The 18,567-nt window shown below is 40.9% G+C and overlaps 1 protein-coding gene across 4 annotated transcripts in view; it reads left to right on the top strand.

Annotated features, from left to right (window-relative positions):
- Positions 1 to 18,567, top strand: part of Dnah6 (dynein axonemal heavy chain 6) — a 233,090-nt gene that overhangs the window by 23,816 nt on the left and 190,707 nt on the right. For 3 of the 4 annotated variants that reach the window (XM_042273487.2, XM_042273488.2, XM_076566963.1), the window contains exons 5-11: positions 26 to 293; positions 2,891 to 3,025; positions 3,108 to 3,228; positions 3,518 to 3,644; positions 4,302 to 4,470; positions 6,075 to 6,191; positions 7,516 to 7,716. In XM_042273487.2, the coding sequence (XP_042129421.2) occupies positions 26 to 293; positions 2,891 to 3,025; positions 3,108 to 3,228; positions 3,518 to 3,644; positions 4,302 to 4,470; positions 6,075 to 6,191; positions 7,516 to 7,716 (1,138 nt within the window). The remainder of the gene's footprint in view (positions 1 to 25; positions 294 to 2,890; positions 3,026 to 3,107; positions 3,229 to 3,517; positions 3,645 to 4,301; positions 4,471 to 6,074; positions 6,192 to 7,515; positions 7,717 to 18,567) is intronic. The other variant, XM_042273489.2, reaches the window with a different exon arrangement.

The raw sequence follows: 18,567 nt of genomic DNA, 5'->3' as shown, positions 1-18,567 counted from the left end.
TGTCCCAATTGGTATTTGCTCACAGGGTGGTAAGTTATGAAAACATCAATAAAAACGACTACTACACAATTAGCAAAAAGGCCGTGACTCACATTTACAACGACGACATCGAGTTCATCGAGATTGAGCGGTGGGAAAAGGAGTATCTGTACCACAGAGAACTCACCAAGATCCCCATATTCTCGCTCTTCCGGAAGTGGAAGGCTTTCAGCGTGTGGAGGAAGAATGTCCGCTCCAAGAAAATCACCGGCTGTCGAAAAGCGCTACAAAAAAATCTGTTCATTGTTAATCCTGTATGTATTTCTTAATCATGTTTTTAAAAACATTACAGGGCAAGAAACTGTGACTTGGTCACAGGCGTTGGTATACCAACACCTGACACAGACTACTTCATCTTGGTAAAAGTACAGTCTTTGTCCGGTCACCTCTAGCAATCCAGTCTTCAGCGGGGTTCTGGCCCCTTAACAAGGGCAGCACAAGGCAGACGCGTAAGAAGAGAGGCACAGGTCTCCTTCGATTAGAGGCAGCCTAGAAATCTTAGAATGGTAATTTTCTCCGGGAGGGGTGGGGCTTCGTGCACCTGGGCTCCATTTTTGAAGAATTACGTTCAGGTGCTGTGCGGGCGACCACCTCATCTGTCTATTTCTACACGAGTCACCTTCTCCGTTCAGCAGCCACAGTTTGCTTCTCTTTGAGAATAATCTGATTTTTATGGGCCGTGTCAGTCGTACCACAGAGGAGGTCGAGAGAACTAAGATTAATGTAGATCAATAATAATTAAAATTAATCATGCAAAGTAAGGGTGCAGGATGTGTCGTCTCGGGTCACCCCTTCCACTGAGCGTGCTGAACTGTGCAAGGATGTCCTGTTCTCTTGCAGCATTAAACCTCAAACTCTGCATCCTTAACTCCATTAGCCACTTGAACTTCTTTACCATGCTTTAAATACTGCATGGATCACACAATGTTTTAAGTCATTATGCAAAATCTCTTCCTGGATTTGTCTTTTAAATGACCTTTCCCAGTCTTCATGGCCTCTTATGTACCGAGATCATCTCTTTGCCAGTGGTGTCTTGGTCGTGATAGTACCTCCCCTTAAATTTCTTCTTAGTATTCTAGAAAGTTCGCATCTTTCTAAGCTAAGATTTACCTAGGAATCTACCTACTGTTGTGGTTCAAATACCTATTCGCTGCTAACCAACATTCCACGAGCGTAATGTATACAATTAAGTGACTTCAATGGCTAATTAGACCAGGCTAAAAAAAAAAAAAAAAGGAGCATAGAATTTAAATTTTTTATGTAAGAATTATTTTTTTAAATTAAAAAATTAACCTTTATTTTGTGTGTATGGATGTGCTACCTGCGTATTTGCCTGTGTACTGTGTGTGCAGGGCTTTTGGAAGCCAGAAGAGAGTGTTGGATCCCGGGATGGAGTTAAAGACCGTGGTGAGCTGCCATGTGGTTGCTGGGAACAGAACCTGGGTCCTCTGGAAGAGCAGCTATTGCTCTTTACCACTGAGCAATCTCTCCAGCCCATTTTTAAAATGTCATTACATTTTACTTATTCAGGTGCTTGTGTGTGTGTGTGTGTGTGTGTGTGTGTGTGTGTGTGTGTGTGTGATCACCTGATCACCATGGTATATGTGTGGAGGTCATAGGACAACTTTCGGGGGTTAGTTCTCTCCTACCTGGTGTGTCCCTGGGATTGAACCAAGGTCCTCCTCAGCTTGGTGGCAGATATCTTTACTTGCTGAGCCATCTTGCTGGCCCTGAAATTTTTATTTCACAAAAATAGCCAACCTTGTAAGCACCTGTGCTTAAATTTTCCTTAACAACTTCATTGATACACAATTTACACGCTTGCTATGTATTCACTCACCCACGGTGTATTACTTAGTGTGTTCACTAACGACGGACCAACCATTGCCACAGTCCATCTGGGCACATATCCATCACCCTAAAAGGAAGCTACATTTGCCGCCGTGAATAGCCATTCTCCATTTCTCCCCAACTCCCTTGTCCCTCCCCAGCATCTGCTTCCTGTCTCCACAAGTTGGCCCCTTCTCTGCACTTAGGGAATCATGCAGCATGACTGACATTTTTCACTTAATGTACTCTCTTCAAAATGCATCACTGCTGTGAAATACCATTTATTTCCACTGACTAAATATATTTCTTTGTGTGGTTATACCTACTTTATTTATTTATCTCTTGATAGGTATTTGAATTGTTTTCCCACTTTCTGGTAATTACAAATAATGCTTTTACAAATAAATGCAATTGCAAATTAATAGCCATGTATAATTTTTTCTAAGCATATTAAAATTCTCTAAATATTTTCTAAACATTTTATAAATATTCATGGATCCTTTTTTTGTCTCCTGGGCACATTGTTGGGATGAAAGTGATGAGTCTGTTTGTGACTCTGTTTATCATTTTCCAATGCATCTTGTTAACCAGGGTAAATTTAAAGTTAAGTTTAGTTTTGTTATATGTCATAGCCTCTCAGATTAATAAATGGTCCCTTCTGTGATCATTGTGACTGGACACTGTAAAGCCTTTTAGTAGCCATTAGCTGAAGCTAATGAAATTTAAGATGTGTAGCTTTTGTTATTTGTCTTCAACTTTATTCCTTTAATAGCCAAAAGACATGCATCCTTCTTGAAGTGAAAAGGAGAGAAATGGGCAAATTAAATATGATAACCCGATTAATTCTTTTACAAAAATGTTTCCGAAGAGTTCCTACCTGGTGTGTGATTTTGTACTTATTAGCCAAGTTAAGACCCCCTCACACACACCCCTAAAACCATTCATAACCAGTTTTCATTCTGCACATATTTTTGCAATGTAGGACTTTAAAAATTAAATACTAATTCTTATTTTCATTCAGTATCTGCGACCAGCTCTTCTTAAAATTAATGAAATGTGCTACCAACTGAGTTTTATGGGACTCTGTTATATTGAAAAATTTCACACCTACACCCTGCAGGAGTTCAAGGCCGTGCAAATTGTGCGACTACAGGAGGTAATGGATGTTGTCTGTAGAGTTTCAGACTCCCTCTTTTCTCAGGATCCGTGACTAATTACACACACCTGTGAATGTTTAGGTGACAGAGCGCCTGGAGGATTTCCGAAATGAGGCCAAAGACGTGGTCAGGAAGTCCTGCCGCTTTGCCTTACGTGCTGCCGGATTTATTCCTGATGACTGTGCATTCGAACCCTATGAGGGTATGAAGGGCGGAGAACTGGGAGGGTCCTGAGGGGCAGCCTTCTAAAATACCACCTCTTCTGTATTCTTGTTTCCCTTCCAGCTAGATAGCTGTTCTCTTTTCACTTGTTCCAAACTTCTGCTTGCATGCATAAATTGTAGGCATGAATTCTATTTGTTTTCTGGGGTCCTGTGTTGTTTTTCAAATCAAAGGATTTTGTTGCTTTTGTGTTTTGTTTTGTTCTGTTTTTCTTTGAGTCAATATTGAAAGAGCTTTTACAGAAGATTTGTGCCTTGTATTGTCCTTAGATTACTTTAAGGTAAACATTGCAAGTTTAGTTGGAGCTTCATCTGATTTGCCCACTTATGGAGACTCGGAAAAAATGACGTACACAGAACAGGCCAGCAAAAGGCATCACTGCATGAGGCTCACATGGTGAGAGCATCTTCTTTTTTTCAGGATAGAAAAGAGAATCTACACTTCTCAAGACATGAAAAAGTCAGCCCTGGGCTGGGGAGATGGCTTGGTGGGTAAAGGCTTTTTTCCCAAGCCTGATGACCTGAGTTTGATTTCTGGAACCCATGGAAAACAGAGATGTAGCTTGCAATGCTAATACTCCAGTAAGAACATGAGTGCTGAGTTACAGTTGTGAGTCTCCCACAATGCATGCACCATATCAGCATCCCACAGTACCTGCGCCATATAAATCAGATTGCAAAGATTTCATACTTTACTCACAGACACAAGTTACACACATTGTGTGCACAGAGTTTTTCCTTAAAGCTCCCTGAAAAACTCCTGTGGCCCTTGGACTAGGTGAGCTGGGTGCATTATTCTTAACAAGCATCTTGTTCATCAAATAACCCATGGGAAAGTCAGGACCACTAGTTAAGTCAACGTCCTATAATGAATACATTTATGCTTTCAAGGCAAGAAGGTGTAGGAACAATTCCGAAGTATTTCATGTTTTACTATAATTCAACCAAAATTCCAGGAGATATTATGTTCTAAATTTTAAATCCGTGCCTTAGAGTTGCTATCAGAAATATGTAGTGATCACAGAAATCTGAGAGTGTTTGCCTTTTTCTCAAGCTTCATCCGTCTGAATGACTACCTAATTCAGAACACCCTGCACGTCTTAACAGTAAACACTGCCAGCTCACTTTTGAATTTTCTCTCTGACAAACTAAAGCGAACGCCCTCAGCAGACGTCATTCAGAAGTGGATTACTGAAGAGAAGCCCGAAGTCACCGAGAAAAAGGTACATTTGGACGAAATCATGTCTCTGGGTGTTTACCGAAAAGCGTCTCTGTAGATGTAACCAACCGTCTTATTAAATAAGAAACACAGAAACAATGTAAAAGAGAGAGCTGAGAAGTCAGAGCTCAGAGCTAAAATCTCACCCTTCCTCCTGCTGTCCCAGCTTCGCGAAAAGAGACCTACTTCCTGTCGGTTCGTTTTTTTATAGTATGTTGTTCTGCCTTCTCATTGGTTGTAAACCCAAACACATGACTGCCTCGTCACTGTCTGAATGTACAGCCCCCTAGGTCTTAAAGGCATATGTCTCCAATGCTGACTGTATCCCTGAACACACAGAGATCTATGGGATTAAAGGCGTGTGCCACCACCGCCACACTCTTGCTATGGCTCTAATAGCTCTGAATCCCAGACAACTTTATTTATTAACATACAATCAAAATAATAATTCAGTACAATTAGATTACCACCACACGTCTCTATTTTGGAATTTTTCCTGGTGTTTTCTATATGCTGGGGGAAAAAAAAGAGAAATTTTCATTTGAGTGTTATATTGGTTAGTTTTAACTGTCAACTTGACATAACCTAAAATCATCCAGGAAGGGAGTCTTAATAAGAACTATGTAAGTCAAGTTGGTCTTTGGACATGTCTGTATTGTTATCACAATTATTTAGATTGTTAATTGATGGGGAAAACCTACTCTGCGTGTGGAAGCCACCATTTCCTGGGCTAAGCCCTGGGCAATGTAAGTAGGGGGCATATGTCCTGGGCTATATTAGTAGAGGGAGTTAAAAAGCAAGCAAGGATGCATTCTGCCGATGTCCTTGACTGTATGTGATGTAACTAGTGCCTTGAGTTCCTACCTGGATCTCCCCTCAGTGACAGCCTATAGCTTGGAGTTGTAAGCCCAATCAACCTTTTCCTCCTTTGGGTTGCTTTTTATGAGGATATTTTATGACAGCGATGGAAATTAAAAAGGGCATATCCATTACAGCATTTGTTATTATAAGGTGTAGTTTCTATCAAGTATATGAACCCCATTTATTTTTTAAAACTTTATTTTTATTTATTCTTTGTGTCTTTCACATGCATCTCGATCCTGTTCATCTCCCTGTCCTTGGTATCTGCCCTCTGCCCTTGCAACCACCCTCCAAATATAATAAAATAAAATATAAGAGGAAAAAAGGAAAAATCAGTCTTCTCATGGAAGCTGTAGTGTGACACAGTGAGTCCCGCAGTAAACTCTTTTATCCATGTATCTTTACTTGCAAGTGTTCATGCAAAGAGTCATTGGTCTGGTTCGAGGCCTCTGGTTTCTGCTACACTATGCATGCTGTCCCATTTCCATTTAAAATTATTTTCCAAGTTTGCTTGCATTTCAATTTTTACAGAGAGAGGTGTTTTTACATTGCTGTATCATCTTCCAATAGTTTTATTTTTGCTCTTTCTGTGGTATTATTCCCAGAAAGACTTCCACATGCCATGGATCTAAATCCAGCTCATTATGTGAACTTGCCTGCTCCTCTTTGCATGTTTGTGTGTTTGCTTCCCTTGATTGCATTCTGCTAGGTAGGATCATTGTAACAGTGTACATGTGGTCCTTCCAGGGGGCCCCACTGGTGGAGAAGCAGGAAGAAGATGAGTCTCTCATCCCCATGTTCCTTACGGAACTGATTCTGACCGTGCAGTCTCTCCTCTTCGAGCCTTCTTTGGATGACTTTTTGGTGTGTATTTCATTATCTAATATCTTCAAATAAGCAACCTTTAAAATAGTGGAGCAACTTCTGTACAGTCAGCTGATGGGTAAGACTGCAGCTGGCAGCACTGTACCCTCACCTGGGGGCAGAGCAGAGGCTTGGCAAGGCACTCCCTCAAGAGCACAATTCAGGGTGGCACAAGCCTTAGATTGCTGAGTGCATCCCTCTGAGCAGAGTCTAAGACACCACACTGTTGTAAGCACGACTTTTGAAGTCTTTGCAAGATCGTCTTTTATCTTAGAAAATTCTGATTCTTGGTTATTCATCACTCTTTAATTCCATAATTTTATAAATTCCATAAATTTATCAACAGAAAATAATAATCATTCCTCCTTCCAGTCTTGTTTTGGTATGCCTGCATACCTAATCTACCATGAGATTATATGCACTTGGACACATTTTTAAATTTAAAATTAAATTATGTTCTCTGCCCCTCTTCCTCCCTCTCTCCCTCCCTCCCTCCTTTCCTTCCTTCCTTCCTTGTTTTTGTTCTTTCTCCTTAACATTGTATCATAAGCATTTGTCCATTTCATTAATTACATTGGAAACATCTTTGGGAAGGAGTATAGCATTTTCTATAATCCATAGGTCTGAGCCACCATTTTTTAATATTTTGTTTTCTCTAATTATTTTAGCTATTATGAATAATTCCACAATGAATGCCTGTGCATAAATCTTTTTTCTATGTCTAATTTTTTTCTCAGCTCATATTTCTAGGATAGAAACTATTTTCCAAATACCAATAAACATCTAACCATCATTTAATTTTTCCTGAGTTCCACTTGGCTTTCCTTCCCTCATAGTGTTTTTTTTTTTTTTTTTTTTTTGGTTTTTCGAGACAGGGTTTCTCTGTGTAGCTTTGCGCCTGTCCTGGAACTCACTTGGTAGCCCAGGCTGACCTCGAACTCACAGAGATCCGCCTGCCTCTGCCTCCCCAGTGCTGGGATTAAAGGCGTGCGCCGCCGCCGCCACCACCGCCCGGCCCTCATAGTGTTTTATTCATACTTCAAAATGTATCTCATCACAATGTGTTACAATTTGTTTTTGTTTTTGTTTTTGTTTTGAGACAAGGTTTCTTTGTGTAGCTTTGGCTGTCCTGGAACTAGCTCTATAGACCAGGCTGGCTTCAGACTCACAGAGATTCATCCACCTCTGCCTACTGAGTGCTGGGATTAAAGGCGTGCATCATCACCACCCAGCAGGAGTTATTCTTATTTATCAGAAAAATTCAAAAACTTCGTAAATGCAGTCATCTGTGCTTACATTATGTTTGTGTTTTTCTCTCTGACAGGATGGCATTTCTGGGGCAATTAATCATTTTCAAAACACTGTGTTGTCAGTTCCTAATCTGGTGCCTGACTCATACTTTGACGCTTTCACCAGCCCATTCATTAACAAGAAGGTGGAAGAGAAGACCTGTGGCCCTGGACCAAGCCTGTCAGCAGTGTTTGAGGACGACAGGAATTTTCTCACCATCATCATGCAAATAAAGGTAGATTTGCTTTTACTAAAACACTGTTTAGTATATCCCCAGTTTGTAAGAAATTGAAGAATGCACTTTCTTCCTGTCTTATCTTTGAATGTGCCATTTTGTAGAAACTGGCAGGCACCTAATCTCCGAATAGTAAAATCTGAAAATAATGTGGGTACCTTAAAGACTGTCCTGCTGGCGCCAGTGAGGTGGCTCAGCAGGTGGACCTGAGTTTAATCCCAGGGACCCACATGATGGAAGGAGAGAACTGACTCCCACAAGCAAATTGTCCTCTGACCTCCATCAGTGCGTGGTGGCACCCGCCAGCATTCAAAATAAATAAAAACGTAAGAGAAACATTTTAAATAAATATGCTTCAAAACCAAAAATAACATTTAAAAAAACTTACCATGACGGGCAGAAGAGTGGCCTGACATTAGCAAACACCATTAGCAAACACTGTCCTGTGTTTCTTGGGACACCCTGGGTACAAACAGAGCGGAGCAATGTCTTGCCAGCCATGATTCTAACTGGAGTCATCTCTGTTAAATGTTTTGTGGGCTTTTTTTTTTTTTTTTTAGCACAATGTAATTGTCTGAGGCCTGTTAGAGGCAAACCGTAAAGCCTTCTTTCCATCACTCTTAAATGCTGAAGCTGACTACACATGTATTTATTTTGCGAATGGATGTGGGTGGATGAGCATGTGAAACTGTGAGCATGGAGGTCAGAGGACGACTCGTAGGGCAAGTCCTGAAGACTGAACTCAGGTCATCGGGTTGGGCAGCAAGTGCCTGACCTCCCTGATCATCTCCCCACCCCAGATGCTAACTAAAGCAGACTGAGAGACTTTGAAAATACTATTCCTTACCAAATTCTTTAACCTAAATGTCTTAGTGTAAGAAAAAATTTAGATCTATTTATTGATTGATTAATTGATTGATTTGTTTTGTTTTTGAGACAGGGTCTCTCTATGTAGACCTGGCTATCTTAGAGCTTGCCATCTAGACCAAACTGACCTCAAACTCACAGAGATACTCCTGCCTCTGCCTTTGCCCCTGGAGTGCTGGGATAAAAGGCGTGTGCCACTATGCCCAGCTTATATTGATTTATTTTATATGTATGAGTGTTTTGTCTGTATGTATGTCTATGTGCCACATGCATACAGACTTGTGGAGGTCAGACTAGGTGTGGCACCTCCTGGAACTAGAGTTACAGCTCTGCATGCCATGTGGATGCTGGGAACCAAACCTGGGAACTCCACAAGCACAGCCAATGCTTTTAACTGCTGAGCCATCTCTCCAGACCCCAGAGATCCCAGTTTTAAAAGCAGAGCACATTTCTAGAGTGCACTGGCATGGGAAAGGAAAGAACAGCCCACTCTAGGTGGGACTTGTTTCTGCTTGATCTTGGACAACCAGCCTCCTGACATGAAAGCAAGGCTGTGTCCCCTACCCCCTCAACTGCCTTCTCTCCTGGGCATCCACGAGCCATTATGATTTTCCAATATAAAGTTTGCCTACTTGTCAGGCGTACACTATACATGCAGCCTTACAAAACTTAAATCTAGCGTGTGAGTATGTATTTCCACCCTCTCAGACTTCATTCAAGTAACATGGAGGGGCATGGTCAGTAAAGCGCCTGCTTACAAACATGAGCCCTGAGTTTGCAACCCCACAGCATCCATGCAAAAGCAGGGCATGATGGCATGCATCTGTAACTTCAGCTGGGGGTAGAGGGAAGGAGACAGGTAAGGCTCTGGAGCTTGGGGCCAGCCAGTCTATCAGTTAGTAAGCCCTGGGTTTAATGAGAGATCCTGTCTCAAAAAACAAGATGAAGAGCAGTTGAAGAAGACACTTGATACTGACCTCTGGCCTCTGCACACACATGGCCACACGGAAAGACACATGCTGTAAATAAGTAAATAAAAAATGATGAATGAATAAATAATATTTTTAGAAAATGAAATGTGACAATAGTAAAGTATAATTTTTCAATAAACTCATGGGAAGAAATAATTTTTCCCTAGCCAAGCCAGTCCCTTAAGGATCAAGGCTGTAGAAAATCAGATCTAATGGTTTTCTCCAGTGGAGTGACACTTAATATATCAACCACTCCAGGGCAGGCCTCATATTCAGGAGTAGTTGACCAACACATAAGAGACTCCACAGTTGTTTTTTGTTTTGTTTTGTTTTGTTTTTTTAGTGTGTGCTATTATTTGGTTACAGTTTGGTGGGGGGTGTTTTTTTCTGTTTGGGTGTTCTTTTATGTAGTCAGAATGTTTCTCTGGTCCCACCAGTCCCCCACAGTCCCATGACCCACTTATAAAATAATCACTCAGAAGCTTATATTAATTATAACTGCTTGGCCATTAGCTCAGGCTTATTACTGACTAGCTCTCACACTTAAATTAACCCATAATTCTTATTTATGTTTAGCATGTGGCTTGGTACCTTTTCTCAGTTCTGCCTTGTCATTTTGCTTCCTCTGTGCCTGGCTGGCGACTCCTGACTCAGCCTTTTCTCTTCCCAGAATTCCCCTTGTCTGCTCACCCCACCTATACTTCCTGCCTGGCTACTGGTCAATCAGTGTTTTATTTATCAACCAATCAGAGCAACACATATTCATAGCATACAGAACAACATCCCACAGCAATTTTATTTTATTTTTTTTGGTTTGGATGGTTTGTTGTTATACTGGGTGTTTGTTTGTTGTTTTTGAGAAAGAACTTAAAGTAGGGAGGAGGAGAGGATCTGGAAAGACTTGGGAGAGGGGAAGAATATGATCAAAATGTAATTTAAAATAAATAATTTTAAAAATAGAACAGCAGATTTAAATGTGCAAGTACCCTGGGAATTTGTTAGCCAATGAGGAATCTACCACAGAAGGAGTTTCTTTCCCCTAAGGTGTGACTTTAAACCCAATAAAACTGCTGGTTAGTGTTTGGTGTAACTGTGCTTGTGAATGTGTGTAAGCGTGAGATAGATCTGGATGAGAGATCTATCTCAGTTGAGGCTTGTTCCACATAAGCAGAAACTACGCGGCCGTACATAAGGGAGAGAATGGAGACAGTAGACGGACAGACGGAGGTGTGACAGTCAATCCAGAGGCCGCAGGCAAAAATTAAGAAATTAGTAAAACCAAAATATCAAATGATGAGCTTAATAATCAGGTGATTTAAACACAGAAATAACCAGAAAACATGTTTTCAAAATATGACCAAGCTGAGATGAATAAACCAGCAATACAAGGAAGTAAGAGTGAGCTCTGCTCACCTCTGAAATGAAAAGATCAGGGCCAGCGTGTGCTAGATGAGTGCTCTACCACTGAGCTACAACCCCGGCCCCTTTTTACTCTTTATTTTGAGATGAGGTCTCACTGAGCTACCGTGGTTGGCACCTGTCACCCAGACAGGGCTTGAATTTAGGATTACAGATCTGCGTCACCAGGTCCAGTTTAAACAAACGCTTTCAATTTGGCTCACAAAGCCAGACAATCAGTGTGTTACCAGAGGGGACGCAGTGATTCCGAGAGTCCAAACGAAAGGGTTGCCTTAAGGACGCAGAACTTACGGCCCTAGAGTGGAAGATCCCCAAGACCACTGCACATTCCGTGACTTGGTAGGAGACCTCGGGAACTCAGGGTGGAGTTGTGTTCACAGCTGTGATTTTAACACAGTGAAAGGATGGAGACCCCCGGAACTCGGGGTGGAGTTGTGTTCACAGCTGTGATTTAACACTGTGGGAGCATGGAGAGTGAGGGCTTGTACAGCAGGAAATAAAATCCCGGGGACGGAGCACAGGCCCCCCGGGCCGGCTCCCCTGGAGAGTAGTGTGCTCACAGCTGTGATTTACAGGGGCACTTGATCCCTTCTGCAACCAGCAGCAGCGAGGACCCCTGAAACAGTGTCTAGCAGGAATGCTGCTTAGCTTCTCGAACCCAGGTTCCTGCCGAGTCTCACCGCAAAGGCATGGGCCAAACTGCTCGAGTCCTCCAAGGGAGAGCAGATGTTCAGCATAAGCCACGTGTTTTCCCATGTGCCGCGCTTCCCAGATAAGCGATGACAGAGCCCTTTCTGAAACTCGGGTTTTCTGGTATCGAACAAAGGCCGTCGTTGCAGGCAGACCTTTCTGAGGACAGCCGTGTCTGGTCTACCACATGAACCCCAACGCCAGACAGAGGAGTGTTTAAGTCAATGAACACGAATGGTCAGCTTTTTAAAAAGCCACAATTTGTGATGAAATGTAAACGTATGTGTACCACAGATGTCAGGAGACTCTCTCATGAGGCTAAGAGGCCGACTAAAACAAACGGAACATAAATAAAAATAATGTAAATCAAATACCTTAACATACCATTCCCATCATAAGGAAGGCCAAGCAAGAATGGAGAAGGCCTAATCAACACAGTTAGAATGAAAAGAAATGATGATCATTAAAACAAACACACAAATAAACCAAAGGCTTTGAAAGCTCTGAGACTACTGTGGAGATGTTGATCAAATTGAATTTGAATATTTAGAGGACACGTGTTTGCCGTTACTAGCCACACATAGAAACCTCGCCATAGAGAAAGTTGTCCGTTACAGAAAGCTCTGGGCCCCGGTGACTTGGTAGGGGAATATTATGAGCTCTCCAAAGACCATTACACTCTCATCCTTCCTCTGCCCCCCCAAGACCTTTTCCTCCCCTTCTAGGGTTCCTTTTAGTTTATATGCACACATATGAAGTTAGGTCTAGATTCTGCAAGTGAGAGAAACAAATGGTCTTTGTCTTTCTTAGTCTGGCCTATTGGGGGTGGGGAGGACACATGTGACGTGAGGGCAGGAGGAGGGACTACTGGGGAAGCTGAGGATTAGTAAAGATGGGGAGGAGGAAAGGTCAGTGCGGGAGGAAGTAGAATGGAGCCTAATGGCACCCACGTATAACACGTGTAACAAACTCACCACTTCGTGTGAGGTGGGAAACAATTTCCAAGGACCAAGTGTTCACAATGCTACAGAAGTTGTTCTAGAATACAAGAAATGCTTAAAGGAAAAAAGCCTCCACTCAGAATAACAAAAAGAGGGTAATATAAACAGTGATAACCCAATGAGAAATATTAAAGACACACACGTGAGCATAGAAAACTTCAGAGATTTTGTGGAGAACACCAGCTAGAATTGAAAGAGCATTCTTAGATGGGATAGCAAAGTATAATGAGGATGTCCTTCGACCCAAAGAAGCAGACAAATTTATAATCAATCTGGTAAGTTAAAACCTGGAAACAAGAAGATGGCGGAGACAAGCAGACGCAGGTAGGCCTGTGGCAGCGGCCCGCGGAGGTAGACGGGTCCGACGGCAGTGGCTGACAGGGACATTTAGGCCCAGCAGCAGCTGGCAGAGACATTCAGGCCCAGCAGCGGCCCACAGAGGTGTACAGGCCCTGCGGCAGAGATAAGCAGACGGAGGTGGACAGGACCGGCGGCGGTCGACAGAGACCTTCAGGCCTGGCGGCGGCCCACAGAGGTGGACAGGCCACACGGCGAAGACAGACGGACGCAGGTCGGCGACTTGCGGAGGTGGAAGGGCCCGGTGGCAGCGGCCGACAGGGACATACAGGCCCCGTGGCAGTTCGCAGAGGTGGATGGGCCCGGCAGCAGTGACAAGCAGAGGTAGGTAGGCCCGCGGCGACAGCCGGCAGAGACATACAGGCCCATTGGCCGCCCGCAGAGGTAGACGGACCCAGCGGCCGCTGACAGGGACATACAGGCCCAGCGGTGGAGACAAGTGGACGCAGGTGGGCCTGTGGCGGTGGGCCACAGGGGTGGACAGGCCCGGGGACGGAGAGGGGTGGACAAAGCTTGGAACGGGAACGCCCCTAGCCCCAACACCTGGGGAAGAGGCTATCTCCGTGGGTCGGAACTAGGGCGAGTCTGGACACTCTGTCTGGGGACAACCCAGGGCCCAACTGCTGATCCTGTGAAACCCAACAACTTGGAGGTGTTGGTGAGACTACCCTGCTCAGCTGAAACCCATCTGGGAGAGGATTCAGATGCCTACAGTTTGAAGTCTGAAGAAACAAGATCAGCTGAGGAGTTGACAAATGAACAAAACGTGACCTGGGAACACAGAAGAAGGCGCTACCCAGTCACCAAACCAGATCACGAGAATCATAAGTATATAATTCACCGACTGAAATCAGCTGTCCCTGAAGAAACAGCCCAATAGCACCAATTTAACCAAGAACCCCTACTAAACCAAGACTAAAAATTAGAACAAGAGAGGCACTCTCAGACACAGACACCACCTGCACCGCACAGAGGAAAAGATGAGTAGACGCCAGTGCAAAAATACAGGCAACAACATAAAGACCTATATGGCAACATCAGAACCTAGTGATTCTACACCTGCAAGACCTAAACATACCATGACAGAAGAAACAGAAGAGATCAACCCTAAAAATGACTTTAAGAAGATGATAGAGGCCCTTAAAGAAGAAATAAAACATTCCCTCAATGAGGAAATAAAAACTTTCCTTAAAGAGGAAATGAAAAACTACCTTAAAGAGGAAATAAAAACTTTCCTTAAAGAGGAAATGAAAAACTCTCTTAAAGAGGAAATAAAAACTTCCCTTAAAGAGGAAATGAAAAACTCCATTAGAGAGGAAATTAAAAACTCCCTTAAAGAAATGGAAGAAAAAACGAACAAAAAATGGGAAGAAATCAAATTAAGCCAAGAAAAAGCAATTAAACAGATGAAAGAAACATTCCAAGACCTGAAAAATGAATTTGAGACAATAAAGAAAACACATGCTGAGGGAATGCTGGAAATAGAAATCCTGACAAAACGAACAGGAACTACAGAAACGAGCATAACCAACCGATTGCAAGAGATGGAACAGAGAATCTCTGACACTGAAGACATGATAGAGAAAATAGATTCGTCAGTCAAAGAAAACACTAAAGACAAAAAAGTCATAACACAAAACGTCCAGGAAATTTGGGACACCATGAAAAGACCAAACCTAAGAATAATAGGGATAGAAGAAGGAGAAGAATACCAACTCAAAGGCACAGAAAATATATTCAACAAAATTATAGAAGAAAACTTTCCTAACCTAAAGAAAGAAATACATATGAAGATACAAGAAGCTTACAGAACACCGAATAGGCTGGATCCAAAAAAAAAGTCCCCTCGCCACATAATAATCAAAACACTAAACACACAGAATAAAGAAAAAATATTAAGAGCCGCAAAGGAAAAAGACCAAGTAACATATAAAGGTAAACCCATCAGAATAACACCAGACTACTCAATAGAGACTATGAAAGCTAGAAGATCATGGACAAATCTCATGCAGACACTAAGAGACCACGGATGCCAACCCAGACTATTATACCCAGCAAAACTCTTAATCACCATAGAAGGAGTAAACAAAATATTCCAGGATAAAACCAGATTTAATCAATACCTGTCTACAAACCCAGCCCTACAGAAAGCACTAGAAGGGAAAATTCAACCCAAAGAAGCTAAACACATCCATGAAAAATCAAGCAATAGATAATCCCACACCAACATACACCACAGAAGAAACAAGCTGGTGTAGCTATCCTAATATCTAGAGAAAAAGGATGTTTCAAAAGAGAAGAAGTCTTGTGGCAATGCCTCAGTGGTCCAGGTAACTACCAGAACTCGGAAAAGTTGGTTGAATTTGGGATTGACTGGGAAGCCAAAGATTTAAAAAGCAGAAGATTCTCTCAAGACACAAGTTGTGTGATAATAGTGTGTTTTGTGTGTGTGAATGAGAATTTGTAAATGTTGAATTCTAGGCTTCGACAATCATTGTCAGTGCAGATTAAGCTGCAAGTATTTATGCTTTAAAACTTAAATTATAAAGCTAGTTACGTCTTTCTAACAACTAGTTTTAATGTTTATGAGCATATTTTACCTACATTGCCTTTTCAGGATGTTGAGAAAGATGCATCACAAGCAAAGGCTGGAGGCTGGGGGCTAGATGGTTTTGAGGAAGAGGTCTTGGTGGACTCTTTCATAGAGCAAAGGGAAGCAATGCCTTCTGGGAAATGAGCTAAGTTTTAATCTAGTCTTTAGGATTAGAAGTCAAAAACAAAAATATTAAGGAAAGGAAAACCTAATTGATCTTTGAAGTATTGTTATATGGAATTGAGTGGGACTTTTGAGGCCTTTCTTCCAGAAAACAAGGACTTGGTTGTCAGGCCTATATTAGGCCTAAACCTTGGTGTCATGTAGTTGTACTTAAATCATTTCAATGGAAAGTGTCTTAGTGATTGGAACTTCTAGTGCAGTTTGGAGTTCTTCCATTTGAAAAATGTGATATTTGCATGGGATTGTTTGAATCTTGTTTTCTAGTCCCTCCCCATCACCACCCTCATAGTCTGAAGGTAGATTTTTCTCTTGATAAAGGAACAAAAAAGGTGAACATCTTGTTTGTAAATAGGTATCTAGTAACTAGTGGTAAACTTGAAATGGTAGAATTCTTTAAAGCCTAATTCTAGATAGCCTTAAGAAAATATATCTTAATTACTTTTGAACCTGTATTCACCTTGTTTTTTTCAAATATCTTAAGTTATATTTTCTTTTTCAGAGCTGCTTCTTATTTGGGGCTACTTTTTTTTTTCTTTTTTTTTTTTTAATTGAGGCATAATTCATAAAAGGGTATATTGTTTTGATGAGACTTTTTACAACTGTGGCTGGATGTCTTTCTTTAGTCTTCCAAGAAGGGCCATTTTACTTTTGTAGAGTTACTTTTTAAAGTCATGAGGTCAACAACTTGGACTACTATGCATGTAAGTGCTAATGCAAATTAAAGCCCAAGTTGACCTCCAGCAGCAGTTCATTCTATGTTGACAGTGAGAGAACACTTTGCCTGTTAGGATACTGTTACTCGTGGACTGAAATGCTGAAGAAACCCCTCCCCCTATTTTGTTCTTTTGCAAAAATCAAGGTATATTCTAGGGTTTCCTGGTTGACCTCAACAGATAAACTGAGATGATAGTCTTAGTTCAGAAATGATCTGAATGTAGATTTACAGTCTACGTGTACAGCTGGCTAAGTGAGATCGCTTTCACAGTTCTGCATGTATCCCATCGGCTCCCTATTAGTCACTGAACTCTTAAAACTGGTATTGTAACATTATTACAATGTTTTGCGCCAATTTTATAAACTTTACAGTACAATATGTGTTCCTTTTCTGAGGCAAACCTAAGGTATATTTCTCAAGGTTCTGCTGCTATCAGCAGTGTTGATGGAGGATTTTTTATACATTTGTAATAGATAGAAATAAACCAGAAAAAAAGAAGAAAAAAAAAGTGGTGGAGGAAAAGGTGAACACTGCAAGAATACTCAAAAGGGCTGAGAGTTACAAACGCCAAGATTGGCTTTGCATAGTAAATGGAATAGAACAGCTCTGAACTATAGCTTACTTTTCCTGGTTTGGTCTGACAGAATGATTGAATGCTTTTGTACAAAAATCAGAGCCTTAAAAACAAGGATTTGGTGAGATTGTAAAATGGTGTGCCACTTTGGCAAAACAGTCTGGTGGTTGGTCAAAATGCAAAACATTGTTACTCTGTTACTCAACAATTCTACCCTTAGGAATATATCTTCAAACTACTGAAAATGTGCACCTATGAAACATGTACATGAAGGTTTACAGCAGTGTGTTGCTAATAGTAAAAAAGTTAAAACAACTCAAATAGCTATCAAATACTGGAGAGAAATAAAATGTGGCTTATTCATACAATAGAATATTATTAAGACATAAAAATGAATGAGAACTGACAGATTAAATGACTTTGGTGAACCTTCATAATTTCATTTGTAGATCTTTCCATTTCTAATTTATAAATACATTTGGGGTTATAAATTATAAATGTACTGCCTCCTGTCAACATTGTATACTTCTATTTGATGATTTCTGTGTCAAATATTATATGGAAATGTTTCCAAGTATTTTCTGTATTAACTGTGAATGAATAGAACAAAATAAATTGCCTGTGATGGAAAAAAAAAAAAAACAAAAAAACAAAAAAACAAAAAAAAAAAAAAAACCTGGAAACAAAAAGTCTTTGAAAGACAGTATGCTTACTTTGTATTAAATATAAATAATACTCTAGTGTTAAAAGGGTCAGGTACTGCCTCATGAACAGATATCAGATTAGTAGACTAAAAAAACAAGAAGTCAGGAAATAAACTCCAATATACGATATACAGAGATTTATCAAATTCAAAGCACAGTAGCAGAAGTCACTGAAACACAAGACTGTTCATTAGATGGGGCTTGACCATGGGCTAGCCATGCGAACACTTAGGCCTGGATCCTACATTGTACACACTAACACATGAGTCAGCTAAAATATTTAAAATATGGAAGTTAGAAGAGGAAAGGTGGCCATTGGAGGCAAAGTAAATGTGTATACATGTGTATAAAAAATCATAATAAAGCCATCATTTTGTATTATGAACCTGTACTAATAAACTCATCAGAAAAATGAATTCAAGAGATCTAATGTGCCTCAGAGTAACTGAAGTTAATATTAATATAGCATTCACTTGAAAATTCCTGGAGTTTGTTTTTAACTGTCCTTACCAAATAATTAGAGGAAATTCACGTTTACTATATCAATTTAGCAACTATGCAGTGCATACACAAATCAAAACATACTTCATACCACAAACATGTGCAATTGTATGTAAATTTAAAAACAAAATATTCTTTAATACACACAAAAGGAATGTGTTAATCAGGTATATTGAAGTAAAATAATATTATGTAAGTAGAACCAAAAAGGAGTCATTTCTTCTATAATGTTATTCACAAGAAAAGGTCATTTAACTCTGATTCAAACTCCAGATG

This window comes from Peromyscus maniculatus, chromosome 3 (genome assembly GCF_049852395.1).
Source record: "Peromyscus maniculatus bairdii isolate BWxNUB_F1_BW_parent chromosome 3, HU_Pman_BW_mat_3.1, whole genome shotgun sequence".
In the NCBI taxonomy this organism is placed as follows: domain Eukaryota; kingdom Metazoa; phylum Chordata; class Mammalia; order Rodentia; family Cricetidae; genus Peromyscus; species Peromyscus maniculatus.
The sequence above is the reverse complement of the archived record's forward strand: the minus strand, read 5'-3'. Positions and strand labels throughout refer to the sequence as shown.